General features: G+C 50.1%; 9 protein-coding genes across 9 annotated transcripts; 5 read left to right on the forward strand and 4 right to left on the reverse strand.

Annotated features, from left to right (window-relative positions):
- Window positions 1-265: 265 nt before the first annotated feature.
- On the reverse strand, window positions 266-1,929 carry PENARI_c005G10768 (putative chromosome segregation protein (Pcs1); the record flags this gene model as incomplete). The annotated part of the gene is made up of 3 exons (XM_022630016.1): window positions 266-486; window positions 541-975; window positions 1,029-1,929. The coding sequence occupies 3 exons, from the start codon at window positions 1,927-1,929 to the stop codon at window positions 266-268; spliced, it is 1,557 nt and encodes a 518-aa protein (XP_022490585.1).
- Window positions 1,930-2,166: 237 nt separating this feature from the next.
- PENARI_c005G10160 (protein-degrading AAA family ATPase MSP1) lies at window positions 2,167-3,480 on the forward strand (the record flags this gene model as incomplete). The annotated part of the gene is made up of 2 exons (XM_022629986.1): window positions 2,167-2,232; window positions 2,290-3,480. The coding sequence occupies 2 exons, from the start codon at window positions 2,167-2,169 to the stop codon at window positions 3,478-3,480; spliced, it is 1,257 nt and encodes a 418-aa protein (XP_022490144.1).
- Window positions 3,481-4,227: 747 nt separating this feature from the next.
- On the forward strand, window positions 4,228-6,102 carry PENARI_c005G06249 (putative LysM domain protein; the record flags this gene model as incomplete). Its single annotated transcript, XM_022629793.1, has 1 exon — window positions 4,228-6,102. One exon carries the CDS (start codon window positions 4,228-4,230, stop codon window positions 6,100-6,102), a length of 1,875 nt encoding a protein of 624 aa, XP_022490337.1.
- A 954-nt stretch (window positions 6,103-7,056) lies between these two features.
- On the forward strand, window positions 7,057-9,276 carry PENARI_c005G11612 (putative triacylglycerol lipase (LipA); the record flags this gene model as incomplete). The annotated part of the gene is made up of 9 exons (XM_022630053.1): window positions 7,057-7,559; window positions 7,614-7,728; window positions 7,783-7,901; window positions 7,966-8,033; window positions 8,091-8,181; window positions 8,251-8,504; window positions 8,584-8,870; window positions 8,971-9,076; window positions 9,137-9,276. 9 exons carry the CDS (start codon window positions 7,057-7,059, stop codon window positions 9,274-9,276), a joined length of 1,683 nt encoding a protein of 560 aa, XP_022490421.1.
- A 630-nt stretch (window positions 9,277-9,906) lies between these two features.
- PENARI_c005G03655 (FKBP-type peptidyl-prolyl cis-trans isomerase) lies at window positions 9,907-10,630 on the reverse strand (the record flags this gene model as incomplete). Its single annotated transcript, XM_022629680.1, has 6 exons — window positions 9,907-9,946; window positions 10,008-10,049; window positions 10,140-10,160; window positions 10,211-10,271; window positions 10,365-10,435; window positions 10,497-10,630. The coding sequence occupies 6 exons, from the start codon at window positions 10,628-10,630 to the stop codon at window positions 9,907-9,909; spliced, it is 369 nt and encodes a 122-aa protein (XP_022490436.1).
- Window positions 10,631-12,874: 2,244 nt separating this feature from the next.
- Window positions 12,875-13,609, forward strand: PENARI_c005G01153 (rRNA-processing FCF1 family protein; the record flags this gene model as incomplete). The annotated part of the gene is made up of 4 exons (XM_022629563.1): window positions 12,875-12,945; window positions 12,998-13,060; window positions 13,112-13,474; window positions 13,528-13,609. 4 exons carry the CDS (start codon window positions 12,875-12,877, stop codon window positions 13,607-13,609), a joined length of 579 nt encoding a protein of 192 aa, XP_022490124.1.
- Window positions 13,610-13,825: 216 nt separating this feature from the next.
- PENARI_c005G08941 (uncharacterized protein) lies at window positions 13,826-15,898 on the reverse strand (the record flags this gene model as incomplete). Its single annotated transcript, XM_022629922.1, has 3 exons — window positions 13,826-13,831; window positions 14,116-15,541; window positions 15,642-15,898. The coding sequence occupies 3 exons, from the start codon at window positions 15,896-15,898 to the stop codon at window positions 13,826-13,828; spliced, it is 1,689 nt and encodes a 562-aa protein (XP_022490109.1).
- Window positions 15,899-16,438: 540 nt separating this feature from the next.
- PENARI_c005G10802 (rRNA-processing protein UTP21) lies at window positions 16,439-19,684 on the reverse strand (the record flags this gene model as incomplete). Its single annotated transcript, XM_022630018.1, has 4 exons — window positions 16,439-17,044; window positions 17,100-17,978; window positions 18,030-19,517; window positions 19,574-19,684. The coding sequence occupies 4 exons, from the start codon at window positions 19,682-19,684 to the stop codon at window positions 16,439-16,441; spliced, it is 3,084 nt and encodes a 1,027-aa protein (XP_022490244.1).
- Window positions 19,685-20,482: 798 nt separating this feature from the next.
- On the forward strand, window positions 20,483-24,431 carry PENARI_c005G06691 (inositol polyphosphate kinase VIP1; the record flags this gene model as incomplete). Its single annotated transcript, XM_022629814.1, has 3 exons — window positions 20,483-22,883; window positions 22,958-24,278; window positions 24,332-24,431. 3 exons carry the CDS (start codon window positions 20,483-20,485, stop codon window positions 24,429-24,431), a joined length of 3,822 nt encoding a protein of 1,273 aa, XP_022490130.1.
- Window positions 24,432-24,553: the final 122 nt, after the last annotated feature.

Consider the following 24,553-nt stretch of genomic DNA (forward strand, 5'->3'; position numbering starts at 1 on the left):
AAGTGGTCCCCTGCCACAAAGAAAACTAGAAAAGAATTGAGCAAAGCAATTGAAAGGAGACAAGCATGACAGGCATGTCAAACGCAACACGTCAACTTTTGTCCGCATTGGGGGAACCTTGGGGGCGGTGAGAGCCAATCACAGAGTTTCAATTGCGCACGGCAGAACCCACTGTTTACACTAGAGCAAAGTAGAACACAAAACATATAACATTGACCTGCCCCAACTCCTAACAATATATGATAAAGCACTATATAACTCTCTGCTACTGCGCTGGAAGAGACCGGCGTTTGGTCAGGGCATCGATTACCCGCGTATAGAACTTGGCGGCCTGTCCACGACTGAAGGTGATATCCTCCACCAAGAAGTTCGGCAGCATATTCACTAAGTCGCGATCCCGGTTGGCATCCAAGAGAGGCAGGTACTGAATCTCGGTATTGTCGTAATTAGCTGATGCCTTGGGAATGGCCAAGTGGAAATGAAGAGCTGCAAGGAGGTTAGACAAGAGAAGGAGATTGCCCGAGAGATCTAGCAACTTACTTCCATTGATTCCAGTCTGGATGCAATCGTACACATGGTCTGTATCTGTGATTTTGACATCGCGAACGATCAATCCGGTAAGATCACTGTAAAGGTCTTCCTTTAGCTGTGCCAGCTGTGCAGCTTGCGCCGCTTCAGCGCTGGCTGCCGCATTAGCACGGTTGGCCGGGCCACCCTTGATGGCACTACCGGGAATCTTCGCAGCCCCCTCGATGCTGGCAGCTGTGTTGCGCGCCGCAGCAAGCTTCGTCTGTAGGGCCTTGACTTCGGTTTGAGCAGAGGCGAGTTGTGCCTGCGCCTCATCAGCCTGAGACTTTAACCTGGCCGTCTCGGCATCACGGTCATTGAGTTGCCTCTGCAGACCACGGCTCTGTTGCCCAAGCTTACGCTGGACTTCCAATTCTGATTTGAGCGAGGCAACCAATTCGTTCGAAGCTAGTCGTATGTCAATCGATCTGCTTTGACCGCTACAGGGGAATTGAACATACCTGTAGTAATCGTCTCACACTGTTTCCGCAGTTTATCCATATTGGCATTGGCCTCGATAATTCCGATTTCCCGGAGGTTCCGATATTTGACTTCCAACGCATCGTGCTTCTTGTTGAGTTCACCAAGCCTACGCCTTAGCTCTGGGTCACCGCTCTGTTCAGTTTCTCCTAGTTTGCGCTTCCGAGGAGAAGCATCCGGTGGATGGCGCAAGAGGGACGCTCGGGCGCGAGCATTCTTCACAGGAGACGTGATGTAGCGATTAGAAGCCGGTTCATCGGGAAGGATCGTCTCGTCTACGAGTTCTGCGGCAGGTTCATCGGCTTCTTGTGTTTCCTCTACTTCAGGCTCCGCTCTTCGTCCTTTTGCCCGAGGATGAGGACTGGGTGATGGTTGCTCTTGAGAATCCTCTGGAACACTGGCTTTCTGACTGTCGCGTGGAGTGTAATCGAATCCATTGTCTGTTTGAAGCTCCTTCCTCACGCTGGCTACAGCTCGTCCGTGACGGGTGGCTGCTGGCTTTGTGGCATTGGTCTTTTGTGCGCGCTGAGGGTCTTCATTCTCCTGGTCCCGAGTACGATCGTCCGCCTGGGTCTTTGGCTCAGGATCTTGCGACTGCGATACGCGACTGCTTCCTGGTGGTCGGCCTCGTTTCTTTGGTGCGGGGGCTTCTTCTGTAGCTTCAGCCACTTCTTTCTGTTTCTTCGCTCGCGTAGCTGGTTTGGGCTTGGGCTTGGTTTCGGTGGTCACATTTTCGTGTGAAGTACGCGGTCTGCCTCTGCGCTTTTTGGCGGGAGGCTCATCATGTGTCTCTTGGGCCTCTGTTTGCTTGATCTGCATTATATCCTCATCATCTGACCCCAAAAGGCCAGAGATCTTAGAGGGGGCTTTCCGTTTGGGCATTGTGCAATGGGGTGCTGTGCGGAGACCAAGTCGTGGGGACGCGCCGAACAAACAACACCTCTCCGCCTTGCGACATGTGACATTCCCCGGCTCCCGCCACAGCTGCCCGATCTTCGGGGGTTCGGTCTTCTATAATCTTCTCTGGTTTAGTTCTATCTATCTTATTTCACTTCTCCTGATATCTGTTTGTGCCTCTTGTCATATCTACCTATCTAATACCTTTTTTTTCTCGTCACCATGGCTTCAGCCGGTGGCCGAAGATGGCAGCAGTTCTTTCAAGAGATGGTGATGATCGCAGGCACTGTCAGTCTATAGTTCTTCATTTTCAAATCGCGACGGTTATTCTAACGCTATCTATAGTCCGCCTCCGCATATTTCCTAGTTCGCTACCTTCTATCACGCCTTGATTTCGACCCCGAGAGTCAGAAGAAAGAGGAACAACGGCAGAAGTCGGCAGCCATCTTACGTCGACTCGAAGGAAATGATTCAGATGAAGACTCACCGCGACGCGATGGGAAGCGGGGGCGAGGTCAGAAAAAGAAGGAGCTTACCCTGAATCAATACGAACAAGCGGTTGCGATGGATGTCGTTGCGCCAGAGGATATTGCAGTTTCATTCGAGGATATTGGCGGTCTTGACGAAATCATTGAGGAGCTGAAAGAATCGGTCATCTATCCATTGACAATGCCTCACCTCTATGCCTCCACATCATCTCTCTTGACGGCACCCTCCGGAGTGCTACTGTACGGTCCGCCTGGCTGCGGAAAGACCATGCTTGCCAAAGCATTGGCATCTGAGAGTGGCGCATGCTTTATCAACTTGCATATTTCAACATTGACGGAGAAGTGGTATGGTGACTCCAACAAGCTTGTCAATGCAGTGTTTTCACTCGCGCGCAAACTGCAGCCCGCCATTGTCTTCATCGATGAGATTGATGCCGTGCTCGGAACCAGGAGAAGTGGTGAGCACGAGGCAAGTGGCATGGTCAAGGCTGAGTTTATGACACATTGGGATGGTCTCACCTCAGCGAATTCCACGGGAGAGCCGCAGCGCATCGTTGTTCTCGGAGCCACCAACCGCATTCAAGATATCGACGAGGCCATTTTGCGCCGGATGCCCAAGAAATTCCCCGTTACTCTTCCTCCGACCGCCCAGCGACTTCGCATTCTCAGCCTGATCCTCAAGGATACCAAGGTTGACCGCGATAACTTTAACCTGCACTATCTGGTGAACACCATGGCTGGTATGTCAGGCAGTGATATCAAGGAAGCCTGTCGGGATGCAGCAATGGTACCTGTCCGGGAGTTGATACGACAGAAGAAGGCGAATGGAATGCAAATGGACGCTGTGAACCCTCAAGAAGTTCGGGGCCTTCGGACGGAAGATTTTTTCTCTCGCGCTGGTGGTGTCAAGGTCATTCCTCAGCCCACTTCAATGCCTACTGGAGCTGGCAAGGTCAGCGAGAAGGAGGATGGAGATTGGAGCACTGAGTCTGAGGCTGCATCAGAAACCGAGGCTCGTCACTCTGTGATGGCTGAACCTCCAGAATAATAAACAACAGACTTCTTTTTGATGTTAATATCTGATAATTGTTTCCCCCGCAGTGCGAAGACTGGGCGTTATCTACTGGAAGAGACCCTTTGCCAGGCCATGTTGCTAATTGATGGCCCTAGAATCTGTGTTTTGTGTTTGTCTATAGAATTTTGTGTACAATTGCTTGGATACCTAATATAAAGAGTAAGAGTGATCAAAGTGAAACTGATATAGAGTAACTAAAACATATAAAGTGAGACCTGTGGAGAGGAATGTACCGGTACCCATAATAGGTGGCTGTCCCCGGGCAACGTCATGTACTGCTACTTTGCCGAGCGGCGAAGTCACCTGCCGATCAACCTACGCCCCCGAACCTGGAACTTACTCCTACATAACTGTGGCTGCATTCTAGTCCTTGTACAGATCGCGAGCTCTCTTTATTTTCGGGCTCTTTTGCGTCATTCTCGTCGTCCACAAGAGTCCTGCGGGCCGTTATCGTCACCTCACGCCTCCTTGACCTCCTATCGCCCATCCTCCCTCACTCTCCTCCGTGGAACGTTTGCTATTGTTTTTATATTCTGGACCCTCAAACTATATGGTCAAGTCGCTTGTCCTACGCTCTTCAGATCACGAATGCGACCCCGGGGTGGACGAATGGGTTTCTAGGTCATTAATGGCAACTGGTGCCTTGGCTGCACACACTGCGGGAGCTCACTTGCATTCTTAGAAGAACACACTTGGCATTCACTTGGTTCTTTGTCAGGAATGAGTTCCCAAAATAGCTTTGTCAATGCTTCCCCAAGCTTCAACTCTGTCAGCGCAAGCACAACGTCAACCTCTACGGTCCGATCACGCCCTCGCCGCTTAGTCTCATTCATGGACGACAAAGATGACAGCAATAATAATACGAACTCCTACCAGAATGAATCCCAACCATTCTCCTCTGCATTGTCAACGACTCTTGCACCCTCCGAAGGTGGCACGACCCGGTCTCGTGGAGCAACCCCCTCGCCATTGTCATCCCGGGGGGCCTCCCCACTGCCAATGAAACACCCGTCGCGCGCGACCGAATCGATCAATCGTGGCACTCGCAACGAGACAAGTTCATTTGCTTGGAATGGATCATCAAAGGCCTCCTCATCGCGCGGTGCCGCCGACTTTCTGGACTCATCATGGTCATCCCTCCAGAGTCTGGCATCTTCGGTGCTTGGGAACGATACTGGACGAGCCACCCCAAATAATACGACAAAAGCTCACACGAGGAAGTCATCTCGCCCAGACGTATATATCAAGAGTACCCCTCGGTCGGCGCTTTCAACGTGGGGGCCATCGGCACCGACCTCTCCGCAGGTCGGAACCGGGACGAAGGAGGAACGGCAGGCTTTGGTGCAAGCTAAAAAGAGAGAAGCGCTGCTTCTAGCTGACAGCGACCCGATCACGAGCCGCACATTTCCTCACAAACGACGCGACTCTGGCGATACATCACATCGAGCCCCGGATCCCGAACACGACGAAGATGCCCTGGCCTACATTCACAAAGTGCAAGCGACAGATACTATCACTGGTGTCACAATTAAATACGGCTGCCAGGCTGCGGTTTTTCGAAAGGCAAATGGCTTCTGGCCTAACGATAACATTCAGAGCAGAAACATTGTCCTTCTCCCGGTCGATGCATGCTCTGTCAAAGGCCGGCCTGCCCCAACAAAGCCCGTGGATCTTTTGGGTCCTGACCCTGAAGACCCCAAAGACAGCTCTATAGTCCCCGCGGATACCTCTACCGATAATTCCTCCGCAGAAGAGACGCCTGTGGCTACCCCTGAAACGGATGACAATCAAATTTGGAAACATGAGAAATGGGTGCACATGGATGGGTTTCCGGACCAAGTACAAATTGGTCGCGTCCCTCGGAGGGCATTGGGATTCTTTCCCCGCACTCGTCGGAAATCAGTATCTTACACAGACGCTGAACCATTTGGTTCTTACCGCGAAACCATCACACCTCCTTCTCCAATAGGCTCACCGCCACCACCTTTATCATCGGGAGTACTCCCACGCACTCGGCCTAATGGCGATCAAGCTAAACCCACGGCCACGCGTCCTACTCGTCCCGGACACCGCCGTCAACGCAGTAGTCTGCATTTGTCTGGTACTGGAGTAGGGACCCTTGATCCTACCTCGACTGGACCAGGGCCCGCATTGGATGGGTTCACCAAGTTCTTCGCACAACATATGCCAAACTTAGCACCACTACCGCCCTCGGAAAATGCTCGGAAAGCTTCTTTCGAGTCTGCGTCAACCGCCACGTCCTATGCATCGACTGGTCTCGAGAACATTGGTGGTGCGTTCGAGGGTTGGATTCGCAACGTAGCAACGCGAGCCAAGGCCGGAATCAATGAACTGCAGCAAGGAACCCCCAACCAGCAGGGTCCCAGCCGGGGTCGCAATAAGTGGCGGATGGACGATCTAATCGAGTTGGACGATGGGATGATAGACGGCCGAAACTCCCCCAGCCCTTTCAAGGGCACATCACGGAGGTCTGAACTGCAGGGCACATCCTCTGTAGCCGCAGCGAGCAGGTCTCGTGCGACTGGATTCGCGGCAGGATCGGGTTCCGCACATGAGCGGGCGAAGGACGATTAACGTGTTTGATTGAATTTCCCAGCGTACATAATAAGAGTCCCCGTGTGTGACTCTTCGAGTTCACCATTGCATTTTCTTTCCCCGCCACCTTTTCTTTCCCTGAGCGGCTTGGCACTTTGTTTCTTCTTTGGCGTTGGCATTTTCCAGTGCTAAGTCGCTCCAAGGTTCGACCGCATTGGAGCATCCCATGCATGACAGGGCAAGATGAGCTTCGGACGCGCACTGGATTTCTGCATACGGCCTTTTTGGCCCGATTGGATAATTGGTCAATGTCTCAGATTCTGAGTGATGCCATCTTGGCTTCGGACAGAGCGAAGGCAGTGGCATCCCTGTCGTCTTCGTCACTAGCGCATGTTGGATGTGTACAATACTTACAATGCTCTTGTTGCTACTGCAGCAAACTTTCCTATATCAAACCGGCGCTTCTGCCTGATAATCCACCATTTAGATCAATTCTCTCTTTTTTTTTTTTTTTTTTCCCCCTGGATAAATTACTATCTTTGCAGTAGCTTGTCTTGCCAGGCTTTTGTAGAATCCCGCTGGGTGTCTCTTACTTCTTTGTGGCGTGTCATGGGTCCACATATACCACGGACAAGCTATATAAGAAAATCAGTTCTTTACCCCTGAAGAATTGAAGGCAATATGTACCTTACAGTGTGGGGATCAGATACCCTGGGGTCTACATGTAAAATACCCCGGAATTCCCCAGCTTTATTTTCCCGCCTATGAGCGCCCATAGAGCCAGGCCGAGCTACCTGCTTCACTATGAGTCCCTTCACAGCGGGGTTACACTATATGTAACTTGGAGTGAATTTCCGAGGCTAGAGGAACAATTTACCCCATTGTTCATATGCTAAATACCTGGGCATGCAGATGGGAATAAAAGCTGGCAAAGTGGTATATAAAAGCGAACTCCCTAGCCATGACATACACCAGCCTACCACAAACACCAGAATGCAACCAATATCGAGCACCTCGTCCTTTTTCTTTACCCTCCTTCTCTCATTGATAGCAGGAGCAACAGCAAACCCACCAACAGCAACCCTCTCCACCACAAAAACCTCCAAAACAATATTCATAGGCCGCACCCTACCCGAGTTCAACCAAGACCTCTTCCTAGGAATAAAATACGCCAACAAGCCAGCCCGCTTTACACCCTCGGAGCTGAAAACAACATACACCTCCAACGATAGTAACTCCGGTCCATACAATCTCGCCATAGCGGGGACTAGCACCAATGCCAAGTCGGTATACTACAATGCCACGCAGTATGGCTATGACTGTCCAGCTTATGGATCCGATACCACCAATCTGGTGAATCAGGGTTTTGTTTCGCTAAACGAGGACTGTCATAACTTAAATATTGTGAAGCCGCAGTCTGCGACGGATGAGTTACTTCCTGTTGTTATTTGGATTTTTGGGGGCGGGTGGACGCAGGGTGCTACTGCTGATCCCAGGTATGTTTACTACTTTTCTGAGTATATTATGTGGCTGACATTATGTTCTACTAGGTATAACATGAGTTATCTTGTTCAGCAGAGCGATTTGAACGACAAGCCTGTTCTGGGTGTTTCTATCAATTATCGACTGTCGGCGTTTGGATTCCTTGATTCCGACGAAGTGAGGGTGAGATATTGGATGTATGGATTCGACTTTTCGAAATATTGATTGAGATATTAGGCCGAGGGAAATACCAATCTGGCATTGCGTGATCAGCGCATTGCCATGCGTTGGGTGAAGAAGAATATTAAAGCGTTTGGTGGTGATCCGAATAAGATCACTATCTGGGGCGAGTCTGCGTAAGAAGCCCGAGAGATATTCTTTTCTCGCATCGGAATGTGATATTAATGTCTTAGCGAACAGGGGTGCTTATAGTGTTGGAGCTCACCTTGTCACCAACAACGGTGATAATGAAGGTCTCTTTAGGGCTGGTACGGGCAATATCCGAACACGCCTTACTTAATGAGCACGATACTGAACACAAACAGCAATCATGGATTCAGGAAACGCTGTTGGGCCCCCCTACAACGGAACCGAATGGCATCAGCCAATGTATGACCGTATCGTCGAAAGAGCCGGGTATGTCATACCTCCACCAACGAAACTGAATACTTTACGAACAGAGACTAACATATAACTCAACATCAGATGCACAAACTCCACAGAAACCCTCCAATGCCTCCGCGATCTACCATACGCAACGCTATACAGCGCCGCCTACGAAGGTTTAGAATGGTTCGCTACAATTGACGGCGCATTCATCTCCCAATATCCCCAAATAAGCTACAAGCAAGGCAAACTATCCAAGGTACCCATACTCCTCGGCACGAACACAGACGAAGGAACCAGTTTCGGAACGACGGGGACAAATACCGACGAGGATTGTATTGACCAGTTGATCTGTAAGTGTGACATTCACCTTTCACATAACCATCAAAGTATAACTATACTTCGTACTTACGCTAACAACAAAACACCCAGCATCTAAGCGCTGGGTCCTCAACCGCTCCCAGGCAACACAGCTCATATCCCACTACCCCAATGTATCAGCCATCGGCTGTCCCTACGGATGGGGAAGCAAAACCTGGCCCTCATTGGGACTTATGTACAAGCGATATGAATCAATGGCTGGTGATATAACAATGGTAGCACCGCGGCGATTACTAGCGCAGACGATGTCCGGTTTCCGCGATAGGGTTTACTCGTACCGCTGGGATGTTGCCGCGCAGAATAGTTCGAGCACGATTGGGGTGCAGCATTTTGCAGAGGTATGCTGATACTATTTTTCATCTAAGTTACTCTTGTGGTAGATTTACTAACTGGGAAATGGCCGTTTAGATCCCTTTCGTCTTTGCTAATCCCGTTCAGACGATTACACCTCTAGGCTCTGACCCTGCCCGTCTAGACCTTGGACAACTGGCTGCGCGAATGTGGACTTCTTTTGTGGCGGATTTGGACCCTAATGGGCATGGTGGTTCGTTTATCTACTTGGAGTCCTGTTAATTTGGAGATTTGATATGCTGACGGTTTATAGTGGCTGATATTCCTGAGTGGACTCGGTATTCGGATCATGCAGCTAATTTTGTTTTCCGGTTACCTCGGAATGAAAGTTATGTTGAGGATGATGGATATCGTGCTGACGGAATTAAGTATATCAATGGTATTGCGCGGTGAGGGGGCTAGGGAGGAAGCTATATATTGATGCTTAATATTCTCCTACCGAGAGTGTTCCTTACGTGTGTATATATTTTATTTTCTGTGGCAATTGTTGATATCGTTGTAGGAAATTTTGATGGCTCATCTTCCGGTGGCAAGATGTTGTAGCCTTCACGGTTTCTCGAAACCACTCTACTATGTTCATTGGTACGATATAGATCTGACTTTAGATAATGTATCGATTATCAGATAAAGATTGGTTGTTGTGCCTCAATAATCCCAGGATATCCTTCCTTTAACTGCCGGCGTAGAACAAGCTGAACCACCGAGCCTATAGCAATACCCTCTATCCCATTCATGGAAACCAGTCAGACGAATCACCTGAGCAGTACTTATCCTAGACCTACAGTATGCCCGACCATCTACAACAAAAGTCTACTTGAGGAGCACGAGAAACAATGGTAGATGCATGCCAGTCCACTCGACTTTCTTCGTGGGACGAGTCATGTCAAGGGACAGCAAGAGACCGCATTTATATTTCGACGTTGATATAGCCTGCCCACTTGAAAATGGGAACAGGATCAAGCCGGTCTTATCTCGACTTATTTATCTGAGTTGCGGATCAAATTTCGGCGAATGGCGTTTAATTTAAGCGCTCTTGGTGCCGATCTTAAGGAGCTCGACCTCGCTGTGGACAGTTAGCCAGAATGTTCTGTCTGATTGAAGGAAGAGAACGCAGTATAACTTACAAGACAAGGGGGGAGTTCTCGGGGATCAGACCGGGGAAGCCACTAAACATAATCGTTAGTATTCAGCTTATACTCGGTACCTCGGGAATGCGGGGTAAGGAGTCGGAAGTATTTAGGTAAGCTTATACGTACCGCGCACCGTAGCCGAAATCGCTGAAGAATGTTAGAAAAGTGTCTAGTATAGCTTCCACGGGATAACTCACGAGCTGATGGTCAGGATGGCCTTCTCGCCGAGGCTCATCTGGGGAACACCCTCGTCCCAGCCTATATAGAGAGCAAGTCAGCAAACCACTCTGTGATTATTCGAGGTGAACTAGGCATGTTGTCATCCAGGATAAGACCAAAGGGATCACGCACCGCGGATGAGACGACCGACACCGATGGGAGTGGCAAGGGGACCACGGCCAGGCTTGTGGGAGCTGTCGAACCTGTTGGGTTGAGAATAGGTTAGCAAGTGGATCACATCGAGATGGAGAGGATGGAGCTTACTCGGCGCCCATGAAGTGGTTGTCGGCCTTGCTCTCGTCATAGAGGCAGCCAGTGTAGTGGATGGCGACGTGCTCACCCTTCTTAGGGTAGTCAACACCGTTGCCCTCCTTCAAAGTCTTCTTTTCGACGCCCATTGTGAATGTGGTAGGATTGGATTGGAGATGAGTGAGATGAGAGAAAAAGATGTTGACGAAAACTGAGGGGCAACGGACTATCCACTTTTCTCCGGAGCGGGACACCTCTTGTCAATGCCGCTATGTGACGGTACCAGATGCTTGATTGAGCTCATAGTTTGATGAGAGAGCTTTATATTCACAGTTCTAGCTCATACCACCAAACAAGATATCAATTTAGCCCAACTTCAGAGTCGGGGCATCAATTGCAAAGTGAGGTCATAAGTATACACTTCCGAATGTGGTTTAGCGTTCCCATTCAGGACTAGCGGGGCTCTGCATATATCTCACAGCTCGACATCTATAGCCCTTACCGGAACAGCAGGTCAATCCAGCACTGATTTATGACTCTTCTGAAGAAGTATAAGTCACATGTAATCGGTTCTGATCTGTCTGTATATATACTGAAGCGAACTGAAGACGCGTGAATGCAGACTCACCAGCTCCAGGCATTCAAGATGCTAGAGTTCATGTTGCCACCCGGAACAGCTTCAAGGCTGCTAAGTTACCCATGGGCTAGCACGGTCCGCATAACGCACACTGCTGGTCTCCACGTCATACCATACTATTGGCCCTGTGCTGGAACTGCTTCTGGGTCATGCGTATTTTATGGGTTGCCGTCAGAGTCGAGACAAGGTGCAGTAAGAGTCATACATGGGTATCAACGAGATGTACCAATATCTGAAAGGCCAATATAGTCATGGTCATGATCTCATGCTTGGATACCATACACCTTGCAGAATCTACTTGCATGTGCAGAGCGGAACTCCTCCCCTAGTCTCATGCGAACGCCTTTCCCATGCAAAGACGAGGGATTCACCCCTATCCAAGCGGATGGATTAAGAGCTTTTATTCTGGCACGGCAAGGGCCAAGATAAGGGTGAACGATTGGACAGCGGACCCTTATAATAATCGTCGACACCGAGCCTGCGCCGACCGATCGCCGAAATCCTGTATTAACCAACTACCCCTTTGGGACCAGACACCGAAGAAAACCGGCATTTGCTAGGTCCAGACTCGGCGCAGCGTCAGAATAATGAACTGTAAAATTTTTATAGGCCTGTCAGACACGAAAAAGATACGGAGATCGCTCGGTGCAAACTCGGCTGAGGCATTACAGGCTTGCAGCCCTGAGTATATTTTATTTTTTCCTTGGTTAATGTTAAAGTTTTAACATTGGCTCCATAAATATATAACATGCTTGGTCTCGCATCTAAAATAGACAGAATCAAACAAGTCCACTCTACCATCAGGGCATTTTCTTGCCATTCCGCAAGCCTCCATACACCATGAGCAACACAGCGTCTATCAACCCTACGAGCTCCGAGCACTTGGACACTGTTCCCAATACCTCACCTCAATCCTCCCACAAATCGTCTCTTTTCTCTCGCTTTAAGAAGCACATCCACGACTTGAAGAAGGAATGGGGCCCTTGCATGGCTGCCAAAGAACATTGGCAAGACGAGTACACCTTCGCACCTGGCAGATATGCTGGTCAGAGACACAAACGAGAAATTTGAATGGTAAGTCCCAGCACAAATGAAACATCTGACATGGTTTTCTAACTTTTATTGCTTCTTACAGAAGCTCGAATGGCAAACATACCGCCACCCGGATTGGTTCGGGCGCTATACGGTACAATGGGATGGAATCGGATATAATTAACGACTGCAAAGACCTTAATGGATAATGTAATCATAGACTGAAATACATAAAATTATTTTCACTGACTGGAAATTATTTTCTCTTCTATTGTAATAGCGAATGGGTTATGGCGAATGGGTTGCGTATTGAGGCCGTTATAGTGTTCAAGTACACCCAGGTAGCATAGACTGCACTTCACATAACTTACCACGTCGTAGTTTCTCCATCCAAGTCAACTTGTCGTATTTGACAAGTCATGGTCTTAGTTCTATCATCTCGACTTGTGTCCACAATTTAATATATGCGTCAACTCCCCCACTATAAATGAGACCTACAGATATCCATGGCATATAAAGGGAATAGACATTTCTACCTGCTCTACATGTACATCTGGGTCTCTTTTCTTTTTCTATATCTTTGTGTTCTGTTTCACTTTCAGGTTGCCCATAGATGGCCGGGGCTATCTGTGCTTAGTCATCACACCTCAACCGCCGATAAGAAAAAAAACCTTCCAAGGTCCCATCAACCTCGTTCATATCAACATACCAGCTCAACGTCACAATGGGTGTTCAGAGGAAGACCAGAAAGTTCGCCTTGGCCAAGAGGGCCATCACCATGCGTGATAATCGCCTGTTCGTCACCCCGAATCCCAGTCCTGTCTCCAACCCGCTAACACCAATCCAGGAAGCAAAACCAAGACAAGAAGGAAGAGGAGAAGAAGCCCAAGGATGATCTGATCAGAGAAGCGTGAGTAATCTCTTGCAGCCTCACAAACACAAAAGTCTAACAGACCCCTAGTCCCCAGGCTCCTTCGTCCATGTTCTTCCAATACAACACAGCTCTCGCTCCCCCGTACTCCGTCCTGGTGGATACCAACTTCATCTCCCACACCATTCAACACAAGCTCGAGGTTATCCCAAGCATGATGGATTGTCTATATGCAAAGTGTATCCCGATCGTCACAGACTGCGTGCTCGCCGAATTGGAAAAGTTGGGCCCGAAATACCGTCTCGCCCTGCGTGTGGCCAAGGACACCCGGTTCGAGAGAGTCAAGTGTGACCACAAGGGTACCTATGCGGATGACTGCCTCGTCGACCGTGTTATCAAGCACCGTGTTTACATTATCGCCACCAACGATCGTGATCTCAAGAGACGTATTCGGTAAGCTCTGCACACTTGAGAAAGTTAAGGTAATCATTCTGACTCTTTCCTAGTAAAATCCCTGGTGCTCCCATTATGAGCGTTGCTCGTGGAAAATACGTTATTGAGCGTCTTCCCGATGCCCCCGAGAAGTGAGCGCATTTAAACGATATTCTGTTGCGTTCGGCCGGGCGTCTTGTTCGCCGGTCTTTTGTTACCATTGCGATACCCACGAATTTCTTTTTCTTTCACCAAAAGTTGCGACGAAACATATGCGTTGTCTTGTCTCTGGTAACAGACAACCCCCATAACACCCAGGACCGATTGGCGCCAATTTGAGATATCGCATGAACCGCATTGAAGCAGTGCCAACTACAACTCTCAATTCGGCGGCTTCGGATACAAATCAGCATCAGGTGCGATTGAAGGAGCCCTTCAAGGACATAGCTGCCAATTAGCCTAGCCGCGGCCCTCATGTTGTTAAATTCTACGATGACCAGCGCGAATATCCTCATGATGGCAAAGCCGATGAGTCGAGGTCCTGCTTGAAATAAGACCAGTGATTGCCCATAGGCCATCTCCTTCCACCCCAGTCGTTCTGGCGGACTGGGTTGCAGCATGTATTATATTTGTTAACAAAATGTTGTGAACAATCGACGAACCGCATCCTTAACGACCCGATTGTCAGCAAAACTCTCGATCATCCGCCGCCGCGACATCATGATGTATAGCGGCGGCAATTCCGCAAGTAGTGACTTGGATTCAACCGAGTCATCATCAGGAGCAGCGATATCAAGAAGCTGCTTCAGGATCCGTAGAGAATACAACGTAGCCTGGATCTGACCGAGGAGCTGAATATCCACCCAATCAGTTCTTTGACCCATGTATCCCTTTGCAAGGAACTTTTCTATTTGCTTTCCACTTGGGGTCGCGCTCGCATCGCGGTATACCTCAGAAAGAGCGAACAAGAACCAGAACCTCTCCGCAGCCAGACTATGCCCGAAGGTATCCCGTGCAGATTCAAGTCGACTGCGAAGTAACCCTAGGTTCGAGTTCACGTACTTTTCCTCGCTGAGTGCTACCTCATCGGCGACAATTCTCCCACCTCGGCGAACGTACTCACGCACAACCGAGTACCGGTTATCAGCAGCCCGAGAAAGATTGAAGAATGAATACCCAAGAGCACGATAATCCCGGCCATGCCTCCAAGCACACTGCCTAGCATGATCCTCACTCAAAATCCCAAGATAAACATGCGGAATTTCCTCCCAGCAATATGTATCAGGAAGTTGATACTGCCAGAACAACTCCGAAACCCTGGGATCCAAATCCTGAACCAACACCCCCGTCTCAGCAGAGGGCTGCGAATGTGTACCCTCATCTTCATATTCCCTTAGAAACTCACGATATGCACCCGAAAGCTCCGTCACACCCCCATCATCCTTAGCACCCTGAACAATCTGCGCAAACCTCAAATGAGGATTCCTCGTCAACCGAAACGCAAACCGCCTAATACTAGCAACACCCAACCGACGCGCAAGTGTATGCGGACAAATCCTCAACCCACGTATATCAGGCTCAGCAGGATCCCACACCCCAGAAGGCGTCTGCACAGAATCAAGGAAAACAACCGCGCCCTCAGGTCCGAGGTCGTGTAACATAAGATCCGAATCACCAGTTAAAACAGCTGACCCCGTCGCTTTCGCGACACGCGCACACTCCACGTCTGCTTCGCCGGGAACCATGACTGTAATCCCTGCCCAGGGATATTCTTCATGACCGACAAGAGAGGTGACGTCTTCGTCGATTTCTTTGGATATCTGCTCTTTGTTCCACCGGTTTTTGAGGTCTTCGTATACGACCGAGACCATAAATGGGTTCTCAGGGAGGTTCTTCCGTCGGCCGGGTAGGCCGCGACTGCACCAGACTTGGCCTTGCTTGGGGGAGATGAGAGAGCGGGATTTGGGTGCGGAGTGGAGGGGCAGGTCTCGCCGCGCGAGCTCAAGTCTTTTGCGGGATTTTTCAATTCTTCCTACGCGCGTCTCGCGTTTTGTGATTGGGAGGGCGCCGTCGAAGCATATTTTGTGGCTGTTAAATTGTTGTTGTTAGTGGGCTGTACTGGAGATGCATGTATGCTAGTTTACGGTGGGATGGGATGGGATGGGATGGTGGGGTGTGGAACGCTCACATTTCAACGCCTAGTTTTCTCAATTGGAGGAGGTAGCTGCATACCCCGCGACTGATCTCATCGCAGCTTGGTTGTACGTCGAGGATGTCGCAGCTTGGGTCTATCCATGAGAGGAGGCGGTGGTGGACATGGTATACTAGACTTGGGCCGTCGATGACGACTCCTCGTACGCGCGCGAGATCTGAGTCTGGCTGCCCATCCAGTTGGACGTTCTCGGCATATGGGAGGAGGTGTTTGGTGAGGTATTGAATTCCCATAGTGTGTAGGAAATGAATTGTAGGCGGGCGGATATTTTTTGGTGGTATTAGTCAGGGTTTGGGATGGGGGCCCGTGGACGGGAACTATCGATGGCTGCGATGTTTATTTCAACCCTAAGTCAAACTACATTGTCTACATATTTTACATGCAACGGTGGTCATAAATGTGTATACAGTGCCATGAAGTATTGAACAAACTCTACACGAAAGCCTCGAAGCGAGTATACCGTTTCATGCAAAGTTTTCGCCCTATATTGACCTCCCCTTTTTTCACCTTTTTCTGCCCGTTTTCAAATCAGTTAAGAGTGATGGGCTAATCATGTAGCTTAACTATGTAAAGGTTGGGAGGCGTGAAAGGGCGTATGGCCTATGACTGTACGTTGGACAAGCACATATATACGGAATCTTGGTTATGTAGATCCCGCAGGACTATGCATATATCCCGAAAAAGCATAGACGAATGCATATATTGATTCGAAGCAACAAATTAGACAGCTCATTTACATACGCCAAACAACCCATTCAATGACTCTAGATCTTTTACCGGGCAGACCGCAAGAACCCAACAACACCACGACAGTATCCCACCAACTGAGCCAAACGCTTTCCTTCCTGCTCCTGCTCATGAGCCCAGGAAGCCAAAGCCTTCTGCAACAGACGGTACTCAGGCCCATCTCTCTGAGAGCTGAGAGACACAGTATCAGAGTGAATCTTCAAGAAGACCGCCATCCAAGCATTAACCATTTCGAAGTCTCTCTTCGACTTCAAGCGGTTAGTGAGAGCAATGACGAAGTCGGACAATTCGGAATGTCCAGCGCGCACGCGAGGATCCAATGACCGGATCTCGAGATCGGCCTTGGCGGGAGGGAGTGATTTGAGGTGGTTGATGAAGGAATCATAGTTGCCGGATTTATGGCCGGCTTCCAAGGACCGAGTGAAGATGGTCTGGGAGGAGGGGCCGGTTTCGCCGTTTTGCAACTTGGCGATGCGTAGACGTTCGGCCTCGGCGGTCTGTGCGAGGAATCCGGCTTCGGCGGCTTCGTTGTTGGAGGCGGCTGGCTCGGGTCCGCTGGAGCTGAGCATGGATGGGAGGAAGAATGGTGCCTTCTCGGGTGCCTTGGGGGCCTCTTTGGGCTTGTTGCGCTCCTGTTTAACTGTTAGTTTGCAACTGCTTCTAATGGTAAAGGTGACTGTGTCTTACCCGGATGGTATCCAGATGGATTAATGACTGCCATCTGCTCTTAGGAACCAGACTGAGAGTCATCATATCGTTTTGTAGTTGTTCAGTCGCCAAAACTGGGCCCTCGGCCTCATCATCTTCAGCGATGTCAATAAACGCGGCCTCAACAAGACCAGCACCGCTTTCTCCTGATGTTGCCGGAACGCCAACGTTCTCAATAACACTCTCATCCAGGTTCTTGGTCGAGATGGGCATGAAAAGACTGCGGTTGCTCCAGAGGCTGATACCAATACCACCAGCATGTGCAGTGGCAAGGAATTCGCCTGTGGATGACATGGCCAGGGCGACACATGTGCTGGTTACCCGGAAGATATCGATCAGATGTCCTGTGGGCAGATCCCAAACGCGGACTACCGAGTCCATAGAAGCCGCAATGACCCAGCGTCCGTCGTTTGAGAAGATGAAGTCATTGACCTGGCCCACACATCCCCAGAATTCACGAACGAGCTTCCTGGTCTCGAGGTCGATCACGCGGATTGAGAGGTCATCACAGCTGAAGGCGACCAACTCACTGGCCTTGTTGTAGCGAAGTCCAGTAATGGCAGCCATTGGGTGCCAATCAAGCTCGTCAATGAATGATCCAGAAAGAAGGTCCCAGAACTTTACTTTGCCGTCCAATCCACAGCTGACGACGGTCCGGTTCAGACTATCAACCATCAATCCGGTGACAGCTTTGGTGTGCTTTGTCGAGGGCGAAATGTTGAGCTTGCTCACGCGAGATTTTGGTAGGCGGGCTGGGAAGCTCTGTCTGTGTTGTCCAGATTGCATGTTATACATGTCAATAGCGCCTCCGGCTGAACCAATGACAGCGAAAGTTCCACATTGCGAGATTGCCACGCTCTGTGAAAGACTAGTTAGTAATAATCAATAATGGTCGAGGAAATTTCATACCTTGACTTCCGTTCCATCGCTAGTCGCAAAGGCCCAGCGACCTGCCTTCTTCTTACCCCAGAACCAGGTACGTGCGTACTTGTCGCCCCGATGACCGGTGACCACACTTTCCCAGCCGGTTGCATTGGAAGCATCGGCATTTGTAGCCTTGGGGTTCGACCAAATAGGACCAGACGTGGTGATACCCATACCACCATCACGGTTCAGACTGCAAGCGATACAAGTAATCTCGGGAGCCTTGAGGTCATCCACTGGCGATTTACTCGAGTTACTCTGGCCTGCCTTCTTGGCTTTGCTTTCCACATTGCCCTGGGAGATTTCAGTATGCTGGCTATCCTTGCGCAGACTTAGTCCCCAGAGACTGCAGTCCTTGCTAGCACTCATGAGCCACTTGCCACCGGAATCGGATCCGTCCGAAGAGGCTGGCAGGAAGTCAATGGCACTGACAGCAGCGGAATGACCGTTTCTTGCGTGAAGAGGTCTGGGGATAGGCGAGAAGGGGGTTGCATCGAAGATCCAAGTCTTCAACGCATTGTCATCACCCGAGGACACTAGTACAGGCTGACCGTCCAGGAACTCGACATTGTTCGCTCCCATGGACTTCTCACCGCTTGAAACCTTGTGGGCACTGCGGAGAATGCCGGCAACACGGCCTCCCTCGTTCAGATCCCAGAGTGTGATATCGCCACTACCGCTCGACGCGGTGGCCATGACACCTGGGATACGGCCATCGGGACCAGCACCAAGACCGTCGCTTCGGAATGTAATAGAGGTCACGGGAAGACCCTGAGACGAAGCAGCTCGCAGAGCCAAAACTGTCTGGCCAGAGTTGACATTTTGAATCGACAATGCGCCGCTCTTGTACGCAATGGCAACAAGAGATAGAGCGGGGGTAGGGCTAATGGCAGTCACTGGTCCAGCCTCTGCAGACAGAGCAGGCAGAGTGAAAAGGAGCTTTCCGCTGCGGAGGTTCCAAATATCGACCGCTCCATCGGTCCGGCCCACGAAGACCTTGTTCAGATAAGTGGGCATGTTGCACATGACCCCGGTGTAGACCTGATCAGAGCCCTGAACAGGCTGCGCACGCAGACTAGCATAGTGCTCATATGTTCCCGTCTTCCACACTTCAACACCACCAGCCCAGCAACCAACGACCCACGAACCGAACACGACCAATCGCTCGATGGGACCCGTCAGGTCCGAGGGACTATCAAGAGCTGCGACCTTCTTACCACGCTTAAAAACCCAAACACCACCCGGAGACCGTGGCCGGAGATGACCCCATGACGCGAATACCTTATCCTGCCACGCGCAAGTTGCGGTGATAATCTCGGGGGTTTGCGGCCGACTCAGGAAGATTAGGTTCAGGCCTCGGCGCAAATCATAAGTCTGCAGGGTATGTCCGACTGAGGTGGTAATCTGGAAGGTCGATTTGCCCAGGCGTACCGAAGTGAAAGGGACCGGTGTGGGTGACACTAATCCTAATGTCTTCACGGGACATTGTCAGCTGGAGCACGGAGTTGGGAATGTGGCCTTCAACATACACGGAAGGGAGCGAAGATCTTTGAGCCTCGCGCTTGCCCCTTGGCAAGTTGAGATGTGCGCTTCTGCCTCTTTGCCAGAGGCGCATCGTGCTTGTCGCTAGCAGCAGCCATTCTGATATGGAATCTGGAGATGGACTCGAGATAGATGCCGGCGAGACAGCGGGGATTGTAGAGAGACTAAGAGTACCAATGCAATGCTTCAAATACCATTGGCTTCCAGATATCCCCCAACACAAACAGCTTGAGTATGTGCTTTGAAATCGTCTCCGCCTGGCTGAGCTCTCTTTTTTTTTTCCCGCTGTTTTTTTTCTGCCCCGCCTAATCCTGCATAGCATAGACCGCCTTCTCTTACAGGAAGAAGTACATAATCACGAAGTACTCAGTACCTGCAGCGGTGTGAATTGTACTGATAAATATATCTGAAATATAATACTATGAAGCTCGATAGATTATATATGACGTGCGTATGTATTAATCCTCTAGTGTTAGCCACCCGACTCACTATCATCGGCATTTGCCTCAAAAGGAGATGATCACCTTATCAAGGATGTCGTTGCGTATCGAGTACCTCTAGACAAAGTACCTGGCTATATTTACAAAAGTACTTTAATTCCACTAGAAGCACGACATAGACGAAATAGATCCAGTAGGCAATTACCACTCAACTATAAGCTCAAACATCCGGCTCGTCATGAGCGCAGATACAAAGTTGGTGAACCTCTTCACCGTCTCTCCGCCTGCGGGCCCATTCTTTGGTAATACAGTCTCTCTCTCTCCGAATGCGACGTTGATCTGTTCTTCTCTTCTCTCTTAATTTTAACATTTATCCTTCTCACTCCGGGGTTTCTGATATCCTGTTCACCCCACTTTGCCCCTCTTATCAGTGGGACATTCCCAGTCCTGTCCGTTATGGATCCCGCTGGCTCTCTCAATGTCGACTCCTCGACCCCTACAGATCCTATCATGACGGCCTCTCCTCCCTCGTCGATGGATACCGAGAACGAACAGACACCCACAGAGCTGATCCCCGAGCCAACGGGATTGTCGCCAACCAAGCCCGTCCAACCCACAAAGACTGCAGGAAAACCTGACTCGGTATCTGAACCTCGGCCCGGTGGTGTAATTGGACACTCTACACGCTCCTCGAGCCGGGCACCTAGAAGATTCAGCGGAAGCACAGCTGCCAGCACGGCCGCAAGCTCTATCAGCGAGGTGGAATCCAGCTCTCTCAAGCCATGGAGGATTGGAGTCTGTGCATTGGATGTCAAGGCTCGCAGCAAACCGAGCCAGAATATCCTGACCCGGCTCCAATCAAAAGGTGATTTTGAGGTGATTGTCTTTGGAGACAAAGTGATTCTCGATGAGGCGGTGGAAAATTGGCCAGTGTGTGATTTCTTGGTGGCCTTTTTCTCTGATGGATTCCCCTTGGATAAGGCTATTGCGTATGCTAAGCTGCGGAAACCACTGTGTGTCAATGATTTGCCTATGCAAAAGGTTCTGTGGGATCGGCGGCTGTGTCTGCAGATCCTGGATCATATGGGAGTTCCCACCCCGAAGCGGTTGGAAGTCAACCGTGATGGCGGTCCAGTTGTGGAATCAGCCGAGCTGGGCCAGCATATATATCGCCTTACGGGTGTGAAGCTTCCAGGTCCAGAAGACGGGACTGGTGGCGGCGCCCCTAGAACTCAGAGTGTTTCCATGTCCGAGGACGGCGAGGCGTTGATTGTTGACGGCAAAGTTTTCAGAAAGCCTTTTGTCGAGAAACCGGTCAATGGTGAAGACCATAACATTCACATCTACTTCCCGAACGACTCGCAATATGGCGGCGGTGGACGAAGGCTCTTCCGAAAGGTTGGCAACAAGAGCTCAGAATATGATCCCAATCTGTCTGTTCCCCGATCTGTCACCGAGAACGATACGAGTTACCTGTACGAACAGTTCCTCAGAGTCGACAATGCTGAGGATGTTAAGGCCTATACAGTGGGACCCGATTTCTGCCACGCAGAAACCCGCAAATCTCCTGTGGTGGATGGCCTCGTCCGTCGTAACACCCACGGAAAGGAAATACGATACATCACCAAACTTGGCAAGGAAGAAGCGGCAATTGCTTCAAAGATTTCCAATGGATTTGGCCAAAGGATTTGCGGCTTTGACATGCTCCGTGTTGGAGATAAAAGCTACGTCATTGATGTCAATGGTTGGAGTTTTGTCAAGGACAACAATGATTATTACGACAAGTGTGCCAACATTCTGCGAGATATTTTCCTGAATGAGAGACGTAAATGTGAAGGGCCAATTGATGCATCTGAGCCGCCATCTCCAGATATCGGACCATCCAGAAGGAGCACGGCTGGGTCTCATCGCCAGGCCTTGAAAACATTGTTGAAATCTCCTAGCACTTCCAGACTTTACGGTAACCAAGGACCTTACAAGGCAAACGATAACCCTCCCTCGGAGGTGTCTACTGCCACTCCATCGGTGGCCTCTTCATCTGGGGTGGAGAGCGCTGATATTGGCGCTGCTCTTAGCAAGCTGAACTCCCGCGAGGGCCACTCTACCTCTCGTGCCTACAGTCCCTCCAATGCGAAGTCACCAGCTCTCTCGGTACAGCACGCCAACGATGAAGCTCTTCCGCCCCTTCCAGCTTCCAAGCACTCTTGGAAATTGAAGGGAATGGTAGCAGTCATTCGGCATGCAGACCGAACTCCCAAGCAAAAGTTCAAGTTCACCTTCCACAGTCAACCCTTTGTGAACTTGCTCAAGGGCCACCAGGAAGAGATAGTGATCAAGGGCGAGGCAGCATTGTCCAGTGTATCTGATGCCGTCAAAGAAGCTATGGAGAAAGGTCTGGAAGATATGGAGAAGCTGAAGTTGCTCCGTACCTCTTTGGAAAAGAAGGGCGGTTGGCCTGGAACGAAAGTCCAGATCAAGCCCATGTTTAGAAAGCGGACGCCTGAGGAGATGGGTGATACTACGCCATTTGTTTCCACTCCAGGAGCTGTCACTGGCAAAGAGCCTCTTACGCCTGTGCCGGAGGATCCGGAGAATCCGGAGACTGAGGAGATGCGCCAGGCACGAAGCGACTCTATCTCTGGTGCAACATTCTCCCGCTTCTCCGCTGCTGAGAATGACTTGATCCTGGATAAATTGCAGCTTGTGATTAAGTGGGGAGGAGAGCCCACTCATGCTGCCCGTTATCAGTCGCAGGATCTTGGATTGAACATGCGTGATGATCTCAAGTTGATGAACAAGGAGGCACTCAACAACGTTCGTCTGTTTACCAGCTCGGAACGCAGAGTGAGCACTAGTGGTAAGTTTGACAAGCTGCCTTTTGGAAAGGGAATCTCTTGTAATCATTTTTATGCTAATCAACTTTCTAATTAGCACAAATTTGGGCCTGTTCATTTTTAGATCAGAAAGACATTCCCGAAGATTTGATTCAGGTGCGCAAGGACTTGCTCGACGACTCCAATGCCGCCAAGGATGTCATGGATAAGGTCAAGAAGAAGCTGAAATTGCTTCTGAGGGAAGGATCTGCGCCTTCGCAATTCGCATGGCCCAAGGATAGCAACATCCCAGAGCCTTCGGTTGTGCTCGCCACGGTAGTTGAACTAATGAAGTTCCACCGAAGCGTGATGCGACACAACTTTGAGAAGTTTGCCAGCTCACCGCATCTAACTCCGCCTACGTCCAATGACCCTGATGCTGCAAGCCAGCCCGATGGAGCCCCGTCTGACCGCGATGATATATCGAACATTCAGGGTCGCTGGTGTGCAGGTGAAGATCCCCGTCTCTTCAAGGAGCGATGGGAGAAGCTCTTTGCAGAATTCTGTGACACCGAAAAGGTCGACCCCAGCAAGCTTTCTGAGCTGTACGACAGCATGAAGTTCGACGCCCTCCACAACCGGCAGTTCCTAGAATGGGTCTTCATGCCTCCAGACATCGTTGCTGATGAGGATGACAAGGCTAGCCTTAAATGCAAGAGCACAATGTTAGAAGCCGGTGAATCTAAGAACGGGCAGGAGCCTGGATCCGAAAAGCCCGAAGAAAACCAGACATTTGCTCATCGCTTCGGGTTGAAGAAGCGCAGCGTGCTCGAGTCACTCCCTCACCTCCGGGCGCTGGATGATTCATACGATCACTACTTCAAGCTTTTCCCTGGTGCCAAGTCTTCCAAGTGCAAGATGGACGAGCGGCTTTCCAAGCTCCGGGAACTTTACAAACTGGCCAAGGTTCTGTTTGACTATGTGACACCCCAGGAATACGGTATCACCGACAGCGAGAAATTGGAGATTGGTCTCCTGACGTCTCTCCCTCTTCTGCAAGAAATTGTTCGCGATTTGGAAGAAGTGCAAGCGTCACAGGATGCCAAGTCTTTCTTCTACTTTACCAAAGAATCTCACATCTACACCCTCTTGAACTGCATCCTGGAAGGTGGAATCCAAACCAAGATTGCCAGGAGCGCCATACCCGAGCTTGACTATCTCTCTCAAATCTGCTTCGAGCTATACGAAGCTCGGGATCACGAGTCGGACTCCTACTCCTACTCCATCCGCATCTCCGTCAGCCCCGGTTGTCACGCCTTTGATCCGCTTGACGTGCAACTCGACTCGAGGCACGCCATCGGCTGCGCCCCTCGACGAAGCTTGACAGCTCATCAAGACTGGAAAGAGGTGATTGAAACATTGAAGGCCAAGTTCAATACGTGAGTTTTCCACATTCTTCTGGATCTAATGTTTAGTTGCTGACCATACACAGGGTGGAACTCCCCAAAACCTTCATCGCGGTCAACCTGAGTGACAAGCATGTCGCTCATCCTGATGAAGACGCCCCGCACGAGGTCTCCCCTGGTCAATAATGCCCAGATCATTTACCTTCGCTATTTTTGACTTGTTTTGAATTGCGTTTGTATTCTATTGACTGTACTATCTAGAAAAGCAATTTAGAAATGGGAATGAATTCATAGTTCACAAGTATAAA

The sequence above is a fragment of the Penicillium arizonense genome (assembly GCF_001773325.1).
Source record: "Penicillium arizonense strain CBS 141311 chromosome Unknown PENARI_contig005, whole genome shotgun sequence".
NCBI classification, from domain to species: Eukaryota; Fungi; Ascomycota; class Eurotiomycetes; order Eurotiales; family Aspergillaceae; genus Penicillium; species Penicillium arizonense.